We start from the raw sequence: 17967 nt of genomic DNA on the forward strand, positions 1-17967 counted from the left end.
CTCTATCCTAAAAATCAACACACACACACGCCACCTGTGAGCATCTCAGTATGTTAGTTTAGGGAGGGCTGCTTGAAGAAACCACATTATTAGATGTTTATTGGGGATAGATTTCAGATGTAGTTTTATTTTTTGGAACAATATTTTATTCCAGCGATATAACGCACATTCTAGTCTCAAAATCATTTGGAGGGAATTTACGACGCATCCTGCGCTCACTCTCTACTTCTCTCACACTCTCTCTCGTTATTTCTCTCTCCATCTTCCGTTTTATTCGACCAGTATAGAATAACTGTGCGCATGATGGTGATCATCTATAAGTTTGGGTTTGAGGACAGTCGATAGTGACTTGTGATCTCTAAGGACTTTCTTTCTAGGGTAGATCCCATATGCTATTCTTTATCAGATTTAAAATGACATTGTTTTTCTTTACCTGGGAGCCTAAACGATTCACACATCCTCTACCACAGTTGAATTAGAGGACCTTTACGGCGTTGCGGTACACATGATTGCATCTTTCAGTCCTTTATAGCAATCATATTGGAGATCATACTGCGATTTCAGGATGCCAAACCCATTCTCCTGAACTAGCCTATTACATCTACAAATATCACTAAGAAGTGGGTTATTTTTGGAATACGAAACATTTAATTGCGTCACGTGGGAGTTTCCAAGCGTTCCAAGAGACCTTTTTTTCGTTAAACTGCGAACCTCAAGAAGATGCTACCTTTTTTACGCACCGGGTGCATAGCCATATGAGAGCTTTTGCAATGAGAGGTTCGTTCTCAACATGTTTTTTCCAAGGATTACACGTGGAGAGAGGCGCTTCGTGAGAGGAAGACCTGGCTGGTGAAATTACTTTTGATTTTTGTGAGAGGGTATCGCTCTGTTCAATGGCTCCGGCTTTAAGGTTGACTAAACGTACGGATGCCAACCCCTGGCCAAGGATGTCTTCAACTTTCTGGGTTGTGATACTGTTGACGAGTCTCTTAATCGTCTACTGCGGTAAGTCCTCTAGCTCTGGCTCGTTTTCCCTGGTCATATTGGTTCATATTGAGAAAGTGCTGCTGCGGTAGACTATAGGGTGACCGTGGTGTCACTGTCTACTGCTTTGACATGGAAATTATGCGACAGCAATATCGGGAAATCACTTCAAGGGTTATTGGTTTTGTCATTGCAGTCGAACTAATATCGTTTCAAAAGTAGGCTATTGGATAACAGTACCGATCTCATGCAAGAACGCGCCCACTCACGTATGCACAATTACACACACCCATGCCCACAGGCACACACACACACACACACACACACACACACACACACACACACACACACACACACACACACACACACACACACACACACACACACACACACACACACACACACACACACACACACACACACACACACACACACACACACACACACACACACACAGAGGCAACAAATAATTGACTTATAAGGACACAGTTTATAATAAGAGTAGCACACTCACTCTGTTGGATGTGTGGAATTGTCAAGTTGGCGGCTTACTTCAGTACCATCAGCCTGTTTGTGCTATTAGATCATTGCCATATTTCACCTGGTTGCAGTTGGATTGCACTGGACTGTGATAGACTCATTAGGTGGAAGCTTCATCATCATCACATTTAAATGAAGAGAATGCCATGAATGAAACATCTACATTTCGTCCTCATTTTTTTTCTTCATTTTGATCTTCATTTAGCCCACCCAGGTTAGTTTCATTGAGATTAAATGTCATCTTAGAGAGAGACATTCAAGGCCGGCCCTAACTCATCTGTGCATTCTGACCACGAAAGGATAGCATGCCATGCCAGTATTATTCACTTGAGAGAGATCTCCAGCTGCCTCTATGGGTTATGTGTGAATATGTATGGGAAAGGAAGCATTAGTGGTGCATTAAACGTGATAAGCTTATTACAAGCTAAGCTATTTTATTAGCACTTAAGCTAATGACTAACAATAATTCCGTTGTCTAGGGGCCACATTTACCACAACAACAGATCCCTCCTCTTTGCTAGAATTTGTGAATTGAATCTGTTTTTTCATTTTCTTCTCTTTTTGTCTTGAGAATCACATAGAGACTGTGACTGTTTAATCAGGGGCCAGTCTTTCTCTGGATGTTCCAGATCAGTGTGTGTCTGTGTGTGTAAACGTGTGTGTGTGTGTGTGTGTAGCAACTCTTCCTCGGTGGAAACCTAACATAGCAGGTGTAAAAGAAAAGCCTGAAACTAGATTCCCCACATATTCTGGTATTGACAAGATTTGTAAAAAAATGTAGAGGGAGGTTCTCTTCTGCAATGTTGGCTGTTTGCTCTGATCAGCCGTCTACAGATCCATACTGATCCTCCCTACTGTTAAACGGCTGTTTGCCTCTAACTTGACACTTGTTTCCTGTGTCCCTTTCCTTGATGATCTCTTCTTTCTCACTTTCTCCCCTCTGTCTCTTCCCTTTTGTCCTGACCTACCTTTTTTTGTACATTTCTTCCCTCCTGGCTTGTCTTTTCTACCATGGTCTGAGTCCTTCCGCTGTCCCTTTCCTTGTCCTGGCTTGTCCCTCTTGTCTGTCCTTTCCCGTTTCCTGTCCAGTCGCGTCTCTCTCGTCCTAGGCTGCCTCCACCCTACTCTCCTGTCTACCTTCACCTGTTTCTCCTGCACTCTTCCCCCTATCCAAAATGGCTTCTGAAGCAGTGCCCTGACCTACTTGTGGTCTCTGACATGAATCTCAGAACCTGACTGGACTGGCTGACCAACAGACGGCATGCTTCTCTACTGTGAGTCACAGAACAGAAACAGAGCCAGAGCTGATCCATAATTGTTATGCCGGGTATGAGATGAAAGTACAGCGTGTGTGTGATTACATCAGCTGGATGAGAGGGTCTGGACTAGGGCTGGGCGGTGTACTGTATTTTACCGGTAGTGATGCACGGACCGGTATGGGTTTTTACTTTACCTTCTATAACGATATTTCAGTGTTTGGTTTGTTAAATGTGATACGCCACTCTGGCCCGTGTTATGTCCGTTTGTTTAGTTGACTCCGTTTGCTACTCGTGTCGTCTCTCTCTCTCTTTCCTCCGGCATGTCGCTTCCCCATGCGCATCCCACACCAAGCCCTGCCCCGTCACTCAGGTTGTTGCTCAACCAAACAACCACGGAGTCACGAGCACTTGCCATGCCGTCACACTGTATGCATGGTCAGATGCAACAAGATGTTAACAACCAAGTTGATTTCCACTTTGGTTCTTAACATAAATCCACAAGCGTTCTATATTTACACAATTAGTTAGTGTGTCTTACTGTCTGCAAACAGCTAGTTTGTTGTGGGTCAAATAAGTTGTGTTAGCCACTAATGTAAGTAAGCTGGCTAGCTTAGCTTGCTAAATGTACAAATAGTCAAAGCAAACATAGCTAGCTCATACAGCCTGATACCAGTTCTGGTGTAGGCAAAGATCACCACGTTGTTTGTGCAATGGTATCTTCTAAATCAAAGAGGAATAGGCAAAGCATAAATATGTTAGCTTGCGCTAGCTACATGAAATAAGAGAAAACATGTAATCTAACATCTAATTAGTGTCCTCTGGGAAACCCTGACCAACACTTTGGTTCCTACTCTTTCACAATAGTTCCTCCCTGGCTTCTTCATTCATTGTCATGTCAAATAACAATATATTCAAAGTGCTGCCCACTCCACTGAGTATACAAACCATTAGGGACACGTGCTATTTCCATGACATATACTGACCAGGTGAATCCAGCTGAAAGCTATGATCCCTTATTGATGTAACCTGTTAAATCCACTTCAATCAATGTTGATGAAGGGGAGGAGACAGGTTAAAGAAGGATATTTAAGCCTGGAGACAATTGAGACATGGATTGTGTATCTGTGCCATTCAGAGGGTGAATGGGTAAGACAAAATATGTACGTGTCTTTGACCAGGGTGTGGTAGTAGGTGCCTGGCGTACCAGCTTGAGTTTGTCAAGAACTGCAATGTTGCTGGGTTTTTCACGCTCAACAGTTTCCTGTGTGTATCAAGAATGGTGCACCACCCAAAGGACATCTAGTCAGCTTGACACAACTGTGGGAATCATTGGAGTCAACAAGTGCCAGCATCTCTGTGGAATGCTTTTGACACCTTGTAGAGTCCATGCCGTGGCGAATTGAGGCTGCTCTGAGGGCAAAAGGGGGTGCAACTCAATATTAGGAAGGTATCCACATTTTGGGGACACTTAGTGTATATTCCAGCTATAGATGATTCCAACAGTTCACCATTTAATTAGGTCTAGATATTTTGCCCATATCATGTACAGTGGCACAGTGTGCAAATGCTAACAAATGAGTGCAGGAAATGACGGAATTCATGAAATTGTTGTTGGAGTTGGATTGAACAAAATAAAACAATCAGAATGGAGAAAGCCCCATTGAAATCACATCTAATTTGTGTGGCCTCCCTAGGGTTTACTATTCAAAAACATAAAATACCGTCACACTGTAAAGAATGTTACATATATATATATATAATGATATGATATTTTGGCTATATCACCCGGTCCCCAGGCATTATAAGACTTCAGATAATGTTTGTCAGGAAAAGGCAGCATGAAAACAAGGACAATCTAGCCATATATAGCTTGGAAAATAACTGGCAAAATGTTGTAAGGCGGTACTTGTTTCTGAAAATCCTGTTACTGAAGGCATATCTATAATCCGTAACTCCTTGTATAATCCCGATTGTATAATGTATAATGTGTGTATAATTGTATAATGTGTGTATAATCTGTGTAGAAACCATACGAGCCCCCCCCCAAACTGGGACCTATAACACAGCAGAGTTATAAGGAGTTACAGATTATAGACTTGCCTTTTGGAAACAATTACCCCCTAAAACAATTAGCCAATTATTTTCCAGGCTCTTCATTGTAGCCATCTAGGACATCCCATGAGAGGTGTCCAACAGTATATAGGGCTAAAGAGAATCTAGTCTATGTTGTAATTAGCATATATTAAAGAGCAATGGCATCTTATTTTGTGTGTTATTGACCATAAACACACACACACACACCAGTGCATGCTCCGCGTGACACCTATTTTCTCACGAGTGTGACCATAAGCGGCTGAGAGGAAATAAATGGAAGGTCTATGATTATGACTGTGACTCATATGGTAACTGTCTCTCACAATTACCATCTCACTGTGAGATCTGCACAGACGCAGCTGACAGAGAGAGAGGGAGAGAGAGAGAGAGAGAGAGAGAGAGAGAGAGAGAGAGAGGGAGAGAGGGAGAGAGAGAGAGAGAGAGATAGAGAAAGAGAGAGAAAGTTAGAGAGGGAGGAGAGAGTGAGGGAGTGTGTGCTTGTGTCTCTGTGTATGTGAGAGAGAGAGAGAGAGAGAGAGAGAGAGAGAGAGAGAGAGAGAGAGAGAGAGAGAGAGAGAGAGAGAGAGAGAGAGAGAGAGAGAGAGAGAGAGAGAGAGAGAGAGAGAGAGACACACACACACAAGGCTGCACACTAGAGATGACACTTCAGCTTAATTCACCAACAGCATGTCAAAGACTGGGGTTAGTTCATTCCCATGGATGACCTGATTCCGTTTAAAATATGTCCTTAGTCACTGTTAATATTTATAGTTTTTAAGTGGATTGCACACAAATATATTTAGTTATAGAGACAGTTTTTATAAGTGCACTGTAGCTCCCTCCTCTGGATGTGACAACGAGATGCGTTTGTTTGTTTGTTCCAGTGATATTATTTTTACTCATTCATTGGCTCTGCTTGTTGGCGTTGAATTGCTAACGATGAGGCCATAGAGATAAAAGTCTAAACACCAATAACGTTAGCCAAGTGCTAGTTAGAACCATAGGAACGTGTGTGACTGGGGTCCTCTGTGGGGTTACTGCATGAATATCAGATGGTTGTGAACGTGCAAAGTAGAACAAACGCTGGGCCATTAACAAGCTGTACTGGGAGGTTAGGACTGGATGTTGATGCTGCTCGATCATTATCACTGCATGTATCTGAATGGGAAAAGTGTGTTGGTGTTGTGTGTGTGTGTGTGCTGTTTCAGTGTGTTGTGTGGGAGGCTGTCTATAAGTAGGATCTCAGGAGCATATTGTTTCTCAGGGTGCTTACGCTGATCGCGAGAGAGATCAGAGAGGGAGAAGGTGGGTGAAGGGAAGCCTGTACAGTTTGTCCCTTCTCCCCTGCTGTACCTCCCACCCTCAGGGTCAAATCCAGCAGTAGCAGATGAATCATGTCTGGTTCTGATGTAACACCTGCTGCCAGAGATAGGCCCGGCAGCACCACCAGCCCCTGTAACACACCACTATGAGTCACTACCGCCCCACACATCTTCAGTAGTCATCACAGCCCACCACACATCCCCGTTCACTTTAGACACCCACTGACTCACACCCACATTCTCAGCATGCACGTCACTCAGCACACCGCATACCCGGCTCACTCCAACACCAGCACACACACCAGCACAAATATCCCACTGTCTTAGATGAAGCATCTTCTAATGCTCTCTGTTCTGTTTGTTTATCTACATGTCCTTAGTCTGCTCTACCCGAATCGATAATATTGTACTGGCCTTCCAACGGTGCATGGGGAACACAGCCTTCTGTAGCCTTGTAACGGTTGTTTTCGTCGTCTGACGACGAGTATGAAATATTGGACCAATGTGCAGCGTGGTATGTGTTTTATTACTGAACACTGACATACAAAAGAACAACGTGAAAAAAAACGAAACAGCAAAACACACGAAACAGAAAATAATCACCCTACAAAACACAGGTGGGAAAAGGCTACCTAAGTATAATTCTCAATCAGAGACAACGAACGACACCTGCCTCTGATTGAGAACCATACTAGGCCAAACACGTAGAAAATATAACATAGAAAAGGGAACACAGACAACCCACCCCAACTCACGCCCTGACCAACCTAACACAAAGACATGAAAAAATATAAACTAAGGTCAGAACTTGACAAGCCTCCTGTAGCCTCAGAACTGTAGACTCAGCCCTCAGGGTGTTAATGGAGAAAACCCAGTAGGATATCATCTGATAACCCAAGTCCCTGATACCTATTCTGAGAAACTTGCCTGAGACATCAATGTGTTTGAAATCGCTGCAGCAAGATGAAAAGGAACTGCCCTCAAAATCCAAGCAGTACTAGTAGGTAAACAAGCCTGCATTTATACATCTTATTATATTTCTGGCATTGCACGAAGGGCATTGCTATGGGTATAGAAATTGAGCCACTGTCCACGTGCACATCTATAACTTATCAAGACGTGTTGAAGTTTTCACCGTCAGAAAGGAGAAAGAAAGAACATAATTCATCTCTGTGTGGGAAATGGAGCTACTTGACCAAATGGTGTGACCATGGGAAAAAAAAGTTCCCCAGCTCTGTGGTGTTAATGTATGTATGTATGTATCACAGATGGGCCAGATAAATGTTGGCAGAAGATGAGGATTTTGTGACTCATAAAACATTGTTAAGTGATGAAACCCTACTTAGTATATAATGCATGGGCAGCGTGGTAACAGATGACGTAGTCATCTGCTGCTGATACTGTTCACGTCCGTTAGCTGATGACCACTTTGATTATTTTTTTGTCTTTGATATTGATTAGCCTCGTGATATTGCCGGATGTGGCTCAAATACTGTGGCGTTTCCATTGCCTGCATTACCGGAGTACCACCGATGGAGTCCAAGTCTTGATCAAATTCCTTAACGATTATCTTCAACAAACTATCACTTTGATGATCCTGAAATAAGTTTGCGAACATGATCAGATATATCTTTGATATTGCTGAACGTAGCTCAAATATATTGGAATATTGATTGTATCGAATGGCGTATAAATCCAATCTTCTGGAGAAGTAATGATCCTGTTTCTTTGGTCCATGATAAAAGTAAAAAACAAAATTCATTCGGAGAGACAACACAACATTTTCTGTTGTTCTCTGTGTAATGGGAAAAATCACTGATTATTGCCTTTTCAATCTGCTCTTCCAATACCTCATACCTGGTAACACCTAGGACAAATAAAGACACGCTATTCAATTACAAGCCCAGTGTCCATCTTCTACATATCACCATCTTGTTCATTGGCTCCATCTCCTCCAACAATTCATGTTGGAGACACCCAGGAGAATAGCTTCATGAAACAAAACCAGCATGACAATCCATCTCTGTCACCACGGTGGTTTATGTTTACAGATTACCACGACAGACAAACACAAACAGACATAACAAATGGGAGGGGTTGAGGGTTGCTGAAAGATAAAATAAAATATTTAAAAAGATAACTAGGGTAAAATGTACCGTGTCTGCAAAATGTTTGCAGTCTGTATGAGCTGGAAGTAGAAGCCTAAGTGTTGTCGTCCATTAGTTTACTCCAATTACATGAGGGTGGTAGGGTTAGGGGAAAATAATAAAGAATGAAAAGATATTTAAGAAAATAAGAAATATATGTAACGGCGTTCTTCGTTTGTAGAAAGATAGTCGGACTGAAATGCAGCGTGGTGGTTACTCATGTCTTTAATAAATGAAGAGCGATACATGAAATAACTTAATACAAAAGCAAAACAACAAACGGAACGTGAAAACCTAATTACAGCCTATCTGGTGAAACTACACAGAGACAGGAACAATCACCCACGAAATACAAAGCGAAACCCAGGCTACCTAAATACGGTTCCCAATCAGAGACAACGAGAATCACCTGACTCTGATTGAGAACCGCCTCAGGCAGCCAAGCCCATACAACACCCCTACTCAGCCGCAATCCCAATAACCACAAAACCCCAATACAAAATACAACAAAACAAACCCATGTCACACCCTGGCCTGACCAAACAATCAACGAAAACACAAAACACTAAGACCAAGGCGTGACAATATATATACATATATTTATGGGGGATTGGAAATTATGCAGATAATTACATTGTGTTTAAAAAAAAAAAATCAAATCTGTTACACTATAAACTACCAGCGTGTCTGTTAAATGAGAGATGGATATTGTGGATATTTGTAGCACTGTTTTCAAAACCTCGATCAGCAGTGAAACTGCAGCTTCTGAAAACTGTACATCCCCCCCTACTGCCTGCGTAGGGTCACCACAAGAGAGGCTTGTTGAACAGATGACACGTTAACAGATCCTTGGGGCCTACAAAGGGGTGAGAGTTGTGAAAGCGGTTCACGTTAACTTGGTTTCACAGGGTAGAGTGCCGGTATCTGGTGCTGTGTTCTAGCCTAACTAAACACATCAGTTTGGGTTATGAATGACCACAATGGTTCAATGTCACTATTTTTGATGTGTTCAATCGAGACCGTGTTGTCTCTCGAAAGGCCTCGGTCTCTCAATGTGAAAGCTGATGTAACTGACACCTAGGCAGAAAAACAACAGGCTGTAATATCAAACACATGTCAGCTAGTTTGTTTACTTTCTCATAAATGTCATTGATAACGATTCAAAGCACATTTCATTGGTCACGTGCGTCACAAGCAACCATCGGCCTACACATGTTGTTTATTAAGCATGATATGAGTGAACAAACTAGCCTACATGTGTTTGTGTTTAGCTCTGACATCAGTGAGTCTGTCATCAATTATAGAGATGATTCCTGGTTAAATGCTGCATGTCGCTCACATCATGAGTTGATATGAGTGTAATATATTTTTGATAGGCATTAAAACAGCATGCACAATGCATGGGTATTGGCATTTAACACGGATGAGTTTAGGGCCTTTCCTGTACCTTACAAAGTTGATCATTGTTAGGCATATAGGAGTGATCATTTAGTTACACAATGACTTATAACAACAGAACCCACACACAGAAACACACAGGATCAAATACACCCGGGGTCCTGTCTGGACACTTGGAGAGAGAACAAGAGAAAGTCAGTTTGATTCGCTGAGGGAGAGTAAATACATTCACAGAGGACGGTTAGAGCTACTTCTCTTTATTATTGAAAAAAAGCAATCGCTTGAAGAAAAAAAAATGCCACAATGGCATTTTGAATTCCTGGAGGGCCTTAGCCCCGTCCCAGACAGACAGCTCACAGACAAACGACAGCAAACGTCTGGAGCAGAGAGGAGATGCCAGCAAAGTGGAGAGAGAGAGAGAGAGAGAGAGAGAGAGAGAGAGAGAGAGAGAGAGAGAGAGAGAGAGAGAGAGAGAGAGAGAGAGAGAGAGAGAGAGAGAGAGAGAGAGAGAGAGAGAGAGAGAGAGAGAGAGAGAGAGAGAGAGAGAGAGCTTTCAGCAAAGAAAGAAATAATAAACCCATTAGACAATGAGACAAAAGCAGATGGATGAAAATGCTCAGTCCGCCGACCCACAGTTCCCCAGTCCGTCTTGGGAATGAAGTGTGAGGTAATAGAATGAAGAAGTCAGATGGAGACGGAGACTAGCAGGAGTGGAGACTTCAAGAAGTAGAAACAAATATTACATTAGACGAGACAGGACCATTCATCTCTGTGCCTGAGAGGTAGTTAATCCGCAGAATAAGGAACCGTGCCTGGTTGATGCATGTTGCTGGGGCACCTAATGGTGTTGAGGTCAACTCTATTCAATCAATTGTTGCTGTCCTGCCATGGAGCCCCACACACGCTTAACACGATAACAGACCTATACTAGGAAGTTTTAATAAGTGTATTTTCGTCATAACTGTCAGAGCTAATGTTAGGATCGTTGATCTGAAGATATCATCACAGGCTGTGGCCCTGCGACATGTTTTAGCAGTTGAAACACAAGAGCTACAAATCCAGTGCACTGTATGGTAAATGGCATCTACATACCATCTTCTGTCTTACATCTACATGAATCTATATGGTAGATGGACAGCAGCACAGTCGGATATGAGCAAGTATTGAAATGTATGGCTCATTCTCAGGCCTGTGTAAAAATGGGACAGTCTGTCTTCTCTTGGCACTATGCCGTAAATTGCATTACCTGGATACTTGTCTCAACGGATTGTATTACAGGAGCGATTACTGATGGACCCACAGGTCATAGGCCCTTTCTAGACTGGAATCATTGGACTATGTGGTATTTCTTTATACTTAGCCATTCATGTGATTGATGTGCAAATCTCAGCATGCCGTCATGTGTGGTAGGTCTTACACACAATGTCCTTTCAGAATGCAGAGTTGAGTATCGTAAGAAATGGCATTCCACACACATTCTGGACAACTGTATGTAGTGTTATGTGATATTATTACGAGGAATAAAGGAAAGGAAAAGAAAAAGAAAGACAGAGCGAGGAAGAAAGGGAGAGAGAGAAGAGAGAGAGAAGATAAATGATAGAGGAGAGAGAGAGAGAAGAGAGAGATAAGAGAAATGATGGAGAGAGAGAAGAGAGAGATAAGATAGATGATAGAGGAGAGAGGAGAGAGAGAAGAGAGAGACAAGAGAAATGATAGAGGAGAGAGGAGAGAGAGAAGAGAGAGAGAAGAGAAATGATAGAGGAGAGAGGAGAGAGAGAAGAGAGAGATAAGATAAATGATAGAGGAGAGAGAGAAGAGAGAGAGAAGATAAATGATAGAGGAGAGAGGAGAGAGAGAAGAGAGAGATAAGATAAATGATAGAGGAGAGAGAGAAGAGAGAGATAAGATAAATGATAGAAGAGAGAAGAGAGAGATAAGAGAAATGATAGAGGAGAGAGAGAAGAGAGAGATAAGAGAAATGATAGAGGAGAGAGGAGAGAGAGAAGAGAGAGATAAGAGAAATGATAGAGGAAAGAGGAGAGAGAGAAGAGAGAGATAAGAGAAATGATAGAGGAGAGAGGAGAGAGAGAAGAGAGAGATAAGATAAATGATAGAGGAGAGAGGAGAGAGAGAAGAGAGAGATAAGAGAAATGATAGAGGAGAGAGAGAAACAGAGAGATAGAAGAGAGAGATAAGAGAAATGATAGAGGAGAGAGAAGAGAGAGACAAGAGAAATGATAGAGAGAGAGAAGAGAGACAAGAGAAATGATAGAGGAGAGAGAGAAGAGAGAGACAAGAGAAATGATAGAGGAGAGAGAGAAGAGAGAGACAAGCGAAATGATAGAGGAGAAAGAGAAACAGACAGAGAAACAGAGAGAGGGAAGGGATAAGACACCCCTATAAGACATTTTCTGTAAGAGAGAACCAGGAAATGAAGCCTGAACGTATCCATTCAGCTGTAGCAGGGTAATTCCAGCTGATACTTTTCTACATGTCAAACATGGCTTGGTTAAGCCTGGCAGCTTCTGGATGGGGAAATCTCTCTCGCTCTCTCTCTCTCTCGCTTTCTGTGCCTTTCTCTCTCACTCCCTCTCTCTCTGTCTCCCCCCCTCTCATCCCACCTCTCTCATAACTCTCTCCCTCTGTCCCCCCTCCCTCTCTCTCTCTCTACCCCTTAAGCATGTGATGAAGTGTTTAATCGTAACAGTGACACTGGCCTGGCATGTGAGTTATCTACAGTAAGTGGAGCACCTCGGGGTTAGAATATGGAATGCCCATTACAATGGAACAACAAAGATCCTGTAATCATGACTGTGTCCCAAATGGATCCCTATTCTCTATACAGCACAATGATTTTGACCAGAGCATTATGGGCCCTGGTCAGAAGTAAATATGAAATAAGGTGCCATTTCCTTGATGTTAAGGAGAAGCCTGTGCTATAGAGTGTCAGTGTTGCTTGTGTGTGTTTGTGTGTGTGTGTGTGTGTGTGTGTGTGTGTGTGTGTGTGTGTGTGTGTGTGTGTGTGTGTGTGTGTGTGTGTGTGTGTGTGTGTGTGTGTGTGTGTGTGTGTGTGTGTGTGTGTGTGTGTGTGTGTGTGTGTGTGTGTGTGTGTGTGTGTGTGCGCGCTGAAGAAGGATAGTTGGAAAAGCAGTTACTCCTACCATACAGAAAATGACATAATATTGATCATATTTAGCACAGAAAAACATGTAATCCCTTTAGTCAACCAAAACAGGATTGTGGGGTATTATGTATAATGGTGAAATTCATTATTATGATAGTCTGCCAGATTTATCAGCCCCTCAAGTGAATCTCAGTAATGGGTGTTAGCTAACACCATTCCACTATCCAGTGACAACCAATCCCACAGATTCACACAAATGTAATTACTTCATTTGTCAACGTCGAGAGACAGACAGCAACTAGAGACAGACAGCAATTGGTCCTTGCAATTGTCCTTCCAGTGTGGAGAAACTCTTTATTTCATAATTACTTTCTTATCCCTCCACGTCTCCAATTTATTTAATCACACGCATAATCATTCCATAACATTCTTTCATCATTTCATATTTTTTCCTTTTAGCCCGTGGAGGACATTCCAAGGGAGAGGGACGTCGCTGCATCTCGATCAAAGACAACAGAACAACCCCCGTTTCTAGAACTCCCTAAGAAACATATGTATTATTCATACGAATGACATCATTTAAAAGCATGACATGAAAACAATTCATTTTGGGAATGCTTCCAAAATGGCACACTATTCCCTAAGTATTGCACTACTTTTGACCACAGCCCTATGGGCTCCAGATCAAAGATAGTGCACTATGTAGGGAATAGTGTGCCGTTTGGGAGCAAGTATTTGTGACCTTGTAATCATTCATATTAATGCTGACGGTTATGACATCTGTTGTGGTCTGTCGATCACAATTCGCCTGTTATTTCCTGCTAACCCTCCCTAACACACAGGACAAATGCCGGCACGGTAGTTAGCAAGTCCTACTGCACTGTTACGGAATATCTTCAGAATGTGTGTGTGTGTGTGTGTGTGTGTGTGTGTGTGTGTGTGTGTGTGTGTGTGTGTGTGTGTGTGTGTGTGTGTGTGTGTGTGTGTGTGTGTGTGTGTGTGTGTGTGTGTGTGTGTGTGTGTGTGTGTGTGTGTGTGTGTGTGTGTGTGTGTGTGAGAATGAGAGCGAGATGGCAAAAGGGAGCCGGAGGCAATTAGGGTGAGAGAGGGAGAGAGAAGGAGAGAGAGAGGGGGAGAGGGAGGGAAAGCAACTAATAATGAGTCCTAGCTGCCCTCTGTACCGTATTGGAGAGATAAAGAAAACAGGAAAATATACAGTACAAGTCAAAAGTTTGGACACACCTACTCATTCCAGGGTTTTTCTTTATTTTTACTATTTTCTACATTGTAGAATAATAGTGAAGACATAAACACATGTAGTAACCAAAAAAAGTGTTAAATAAATGAAAATATATGTAATATTTTAGATTCTCCAAAGTAGACACCCTTTTTCATGATGACAGCTTTGCACACTCTTGGCATTCTCTCAACCAGCTTCACCTGGAATTATTTTACAATAGTCTTGAAGGAGTTCTCACATATGCTGAGCACTTGTTGCCTGCTTTTCCTTCACTCTGTGGTCCAACTCATCCCAAACCATCTCAAATGGGTTGAGGTCGGTGATTGTGGAGGCCAGGTCATCTGATGCAGCACCCCATCACTCTCCTTCTTGGTCAAATAGCCCTTACACAGCCTGGGGGTGTGTTGGGTCATTGTCCTGTTGAAAAACAAATGATAGTCCAACTAAGCGCAAACCAGATGGGATGGCATATCGCTGCAGAATGCTGTAGTAGCCATGCTGGTTAAGTGTGCCTTGAATTATAAATAAATCACTGACGGTGTCACCAGCAAAAGACCAAAAATAGCCAAAAATCTCAAATTTTGACTCATCAGACCAAAGGACAGATTTCCACCAGCGCAATGTTCATTGCTCGTGTTTCTTGGCCCAAGCAAGTCGACCATGAAGGCCCGATTCACGCAGTCTCCTCTGAACAGTTGTTGAGATGTGTCTGTTACTTGAACTCTGTGAAGCATTTATTTGGGCTGCAATTTCTGAGGCTGGTAACTCTAATGAACTTATCCTCTGCACTCTGGGTCTTCCTTTCCTGTGGCGGACCTCATGAGAGCCAGTTTCATCATAGCGCTTGATGGTTTTTGCAACTGCACTTGAAGAAACTTTCAAGGTTCTTGAACATTTTCGGCTTGACTGACCTTCATGTCCTCTTCAACCTATGGCGGCGCTATATCATTATTGGATAAAAAGACGTGCCCGTTTTAAGCGCAATATTTTGTCACGAAAAGATGCTCGACTATGCATGGAATTGACAGCCTTGGAAAGACAAAACTCTGACGTTTCCAAAACTGCAAAGATATTATCTGTGAGTGCCCCAGAACTAATGCTACAGGCGAAACCAAGATGAAACTTCAAACGGCAAATGAACAGGATCTTTGACGCTGTGTTTACTAACGTCTCCTTATATGGCTGTGAATATGCTGTGAACGAGCTTATGCGCTCTGCCGTTCATCCAAGATGTCTGCAGCATTGTGGCGTATTTGTAGGCATATCATTTGAAGATTGGCCATAAGAGACTACATTTGCCAGGGGGCCATCCGGTGCCCTTTGTTTAAATCGGTGCATAATTCCCAGTGGCAACCATTGTACCTTGCCTTCCTGAGGGAGACTCATACTTCCAGGAACGATACATCACTGAAGAGATATGTGAAAAACACCTTGAGGATTGGTTCTAAACAACGTTTGCCATGTTTCAGTCGATATTATGGAGTTAATTTGGAAAAAAGTTAGGCGTTTGGATAACTGAATTTTCGTTTTTTTTTTGGTAGCCAAACGTTTGCACCAAACGGACCGATTTCTCCTGCACAAAAAATCTTTCAGGAAAAACTGAACATTTGCTATCTAACTGAGAGTCTCCTCATTGAAAACATCCGAAGTTCTTCAAAGGTAAATGATTTATTGAATGTTTTTGCTGGTTTTTGTGAAAATGTGGCCTGCTAATGCTAACACTAAATGCTAAATGCTAGTTTGCTATGGTAGAGAAGCATATTTTTGAAAATCTGAGATGACAGTGTTGTTAACAAAAGGCTAAGCATGAGAGCTAGCATATTGATTTAATTTCATTTGCGATTTTCATGAATAGTTAACGTTGCGTTATGGTAATGGGCTTGAGGCTGTAGTCATGATCCCGGATCCGGGTTGGCTCGACGCAAGAAGTTAAAGTAATGATGGACTGTTGTTTCTCTTTCCTTATTTGAGCTGTTCTTCTGTATACCCCCCTACCTTGTCACAACACAACTCATTGGCTCAAGGGCATTAAGATGGAAAGAAATTCCACAAATTAACAAGGCACACCTGTTAATTGAAATGCATTCCAGGTGACTACCTCAAGGAATGCCAAGAGTGTGCAAAGCTGTCATCAAGGCAAAGGGTGGCTACTTTGAAGAATCTCAAAAATAACATTATGATTTGTTTGAAATCTTTTTGGTTACTACATGACTCCACATGTGTTATTACATAGTTGTGATGTCGTCACTATTATTCTACAATGTAGAAAATAGTAAAAATAAAGAAAAACCCTTGAATGAGCAGGTGTGTCCAAACTTTTGACCGGTTCTGTGTATAATCTCTGGATTTCATAACTCACTGTATCATGTCTTTGGTTGCTGTCTATGCGTTCCAAATGGGAGCCATTTCAGTGTATACCATATAGTGCACTATTTTTGACCTGAGCCCTATGGTTCAAAAGTAGTGTACTGTACTATACAGGGTACACGGTGCCATTTGGGACATAGTCTTTGTCATTTCCATAATGAGGTCACATAGGATCTCTCCACCGTGCTCCATGGAATAGACGGAGATAATTGAGTCCACTGCAAATGTCACAAATGAAAAAAAGGTTTAACGTTGCCTTGCGACCTTGACGCTCTGATATTGGATATTGAGTGGATTCCGTCGTCTCCATTTCAAAAGCCACACCTTGACCTCTGATATGGGGCGTAGGGAGAGAAAATAGACAGGGCCACACATGGTGAAGCCAAGAGTGAAGTGTGGGATGTTCTGGCTAGAAATAATGAATGGGATGTGGTGTTTCTTTCTGTTGGGATATACACATGGATGAATACTATGGATAGAGTGAGTCACCAGACAGAGAGGAGAGACTCATAGATGCACACAAGCATTCACAGACGGACGGACAGAAATATGCACACGCACTCACCTACACTCTCCTCATCATCATCATCATTGCTATCCGGGGCACTAAGGTGTTAAGATGTGATCCTGAGGGAGGGAGCCGCCATCCCTATTGTCTCAGCTTGGAGGTTTGGTTGGTCCAGCCACTACTGGTCCAGCCAACCAGCATCTATTTAAAGGAGATCTCTGTTAGATTTATTGGCCAGGTTTAACTGTGTGGTAAAATAGCACATTAAAGCAGATGATATCACAGTGGATGGAATGATTATGCACGCTTGCAGAAAGTGGAGGAGGCCCGCCGTAATTAAATGCAAGGTCCTGGCGAGAATACAAACGCTCACGCACCCGTGCACGCACACACACACACACACACACACACACACACACACACACACACACACACACACACACACACACACACACACACACACACACACACACACACACACACACACACACACACACACACAGGCCACTTAACCAAACCGGGACTTTTTTTTTTTAAAGGGACAAAACGCTGAGCTGCTGGGTTTTTTGAATTTCCTCTTCATGAGTATTTGTCATAAAAAAATGTTTTTGCTTTGTGCTGGGTTTTCAAAGGGTCCTATTTCAGTCCTAAGTGGCTCATTTTGGGAACGTGCGCCATGTGCCGTACTGCCAAGGGACAGAACACTTCATTTTACTCTGATTGGTTGACTAATCTTCTTGTTTAGCAGACTGTGCTACAGAATGGCTGAATGAAAAAGAGTACTGACGCTCGTTACTTCGCTAATTGCTCAACCAAATGGCTAAACCTAGCCCGGCAGAGTACAATTGCAGTGTTTTCTGGCTAACTGGAGAGTCATAAAGACTTTATAGGAAGATGTAACAAGGCTGTGACCCCTGTTTGTAAGGACATTCTCTAATACTGTACATCTAGGTGCTTGTGGCATGTTGTTGCAGAGTAAAACTG

The 17967-nt window shown here is 42.5% G+C and overlaps 1 protein-coding gene across 1 annotated transcript in view; it reads left to right on the forward strand.

Annotated features, from left to right (window-relative positions):
* Positions 1 to 298: 298 nt before the first annotated feature.
* LOC123994841 (chemokine-like protein TAFA-5) overlaps positions 299 to 17967 on the forward strand; it is a 199678-nt gene continuing 182009 nt past the window's right edge. Inside the window, exon 1 of the mRNA XM_046297886.1 lies at positions 299 to 1005. Coding sequence (XP_046153842.1) covers positions 894 to 1005 — 112 coding nt within the window. The 5' untranslated portion in view covers positions 299 to 893. The remainder of the gene's footprint in view (positions 1006 to 17967) is intronic.

The sequence above is a fragment of the Oncorhynchus gorbuscha genome, linkage group LG14 (genome assembly GCF_021184085.1).
Source record: "Oncorhynchus gorbuscha isolate QuinsamMale2020 ecotype Even-year linkage group LG14, OgorEven_v1.0, whole genome shotgun sequence".
Lineage (NCBI taxonomy): Eukaryota > Metazoa > Chordata > Actinopteri > Salmoniformes > Salmonidae > Oncorhynchus > Oncorhynchus gorbuscha.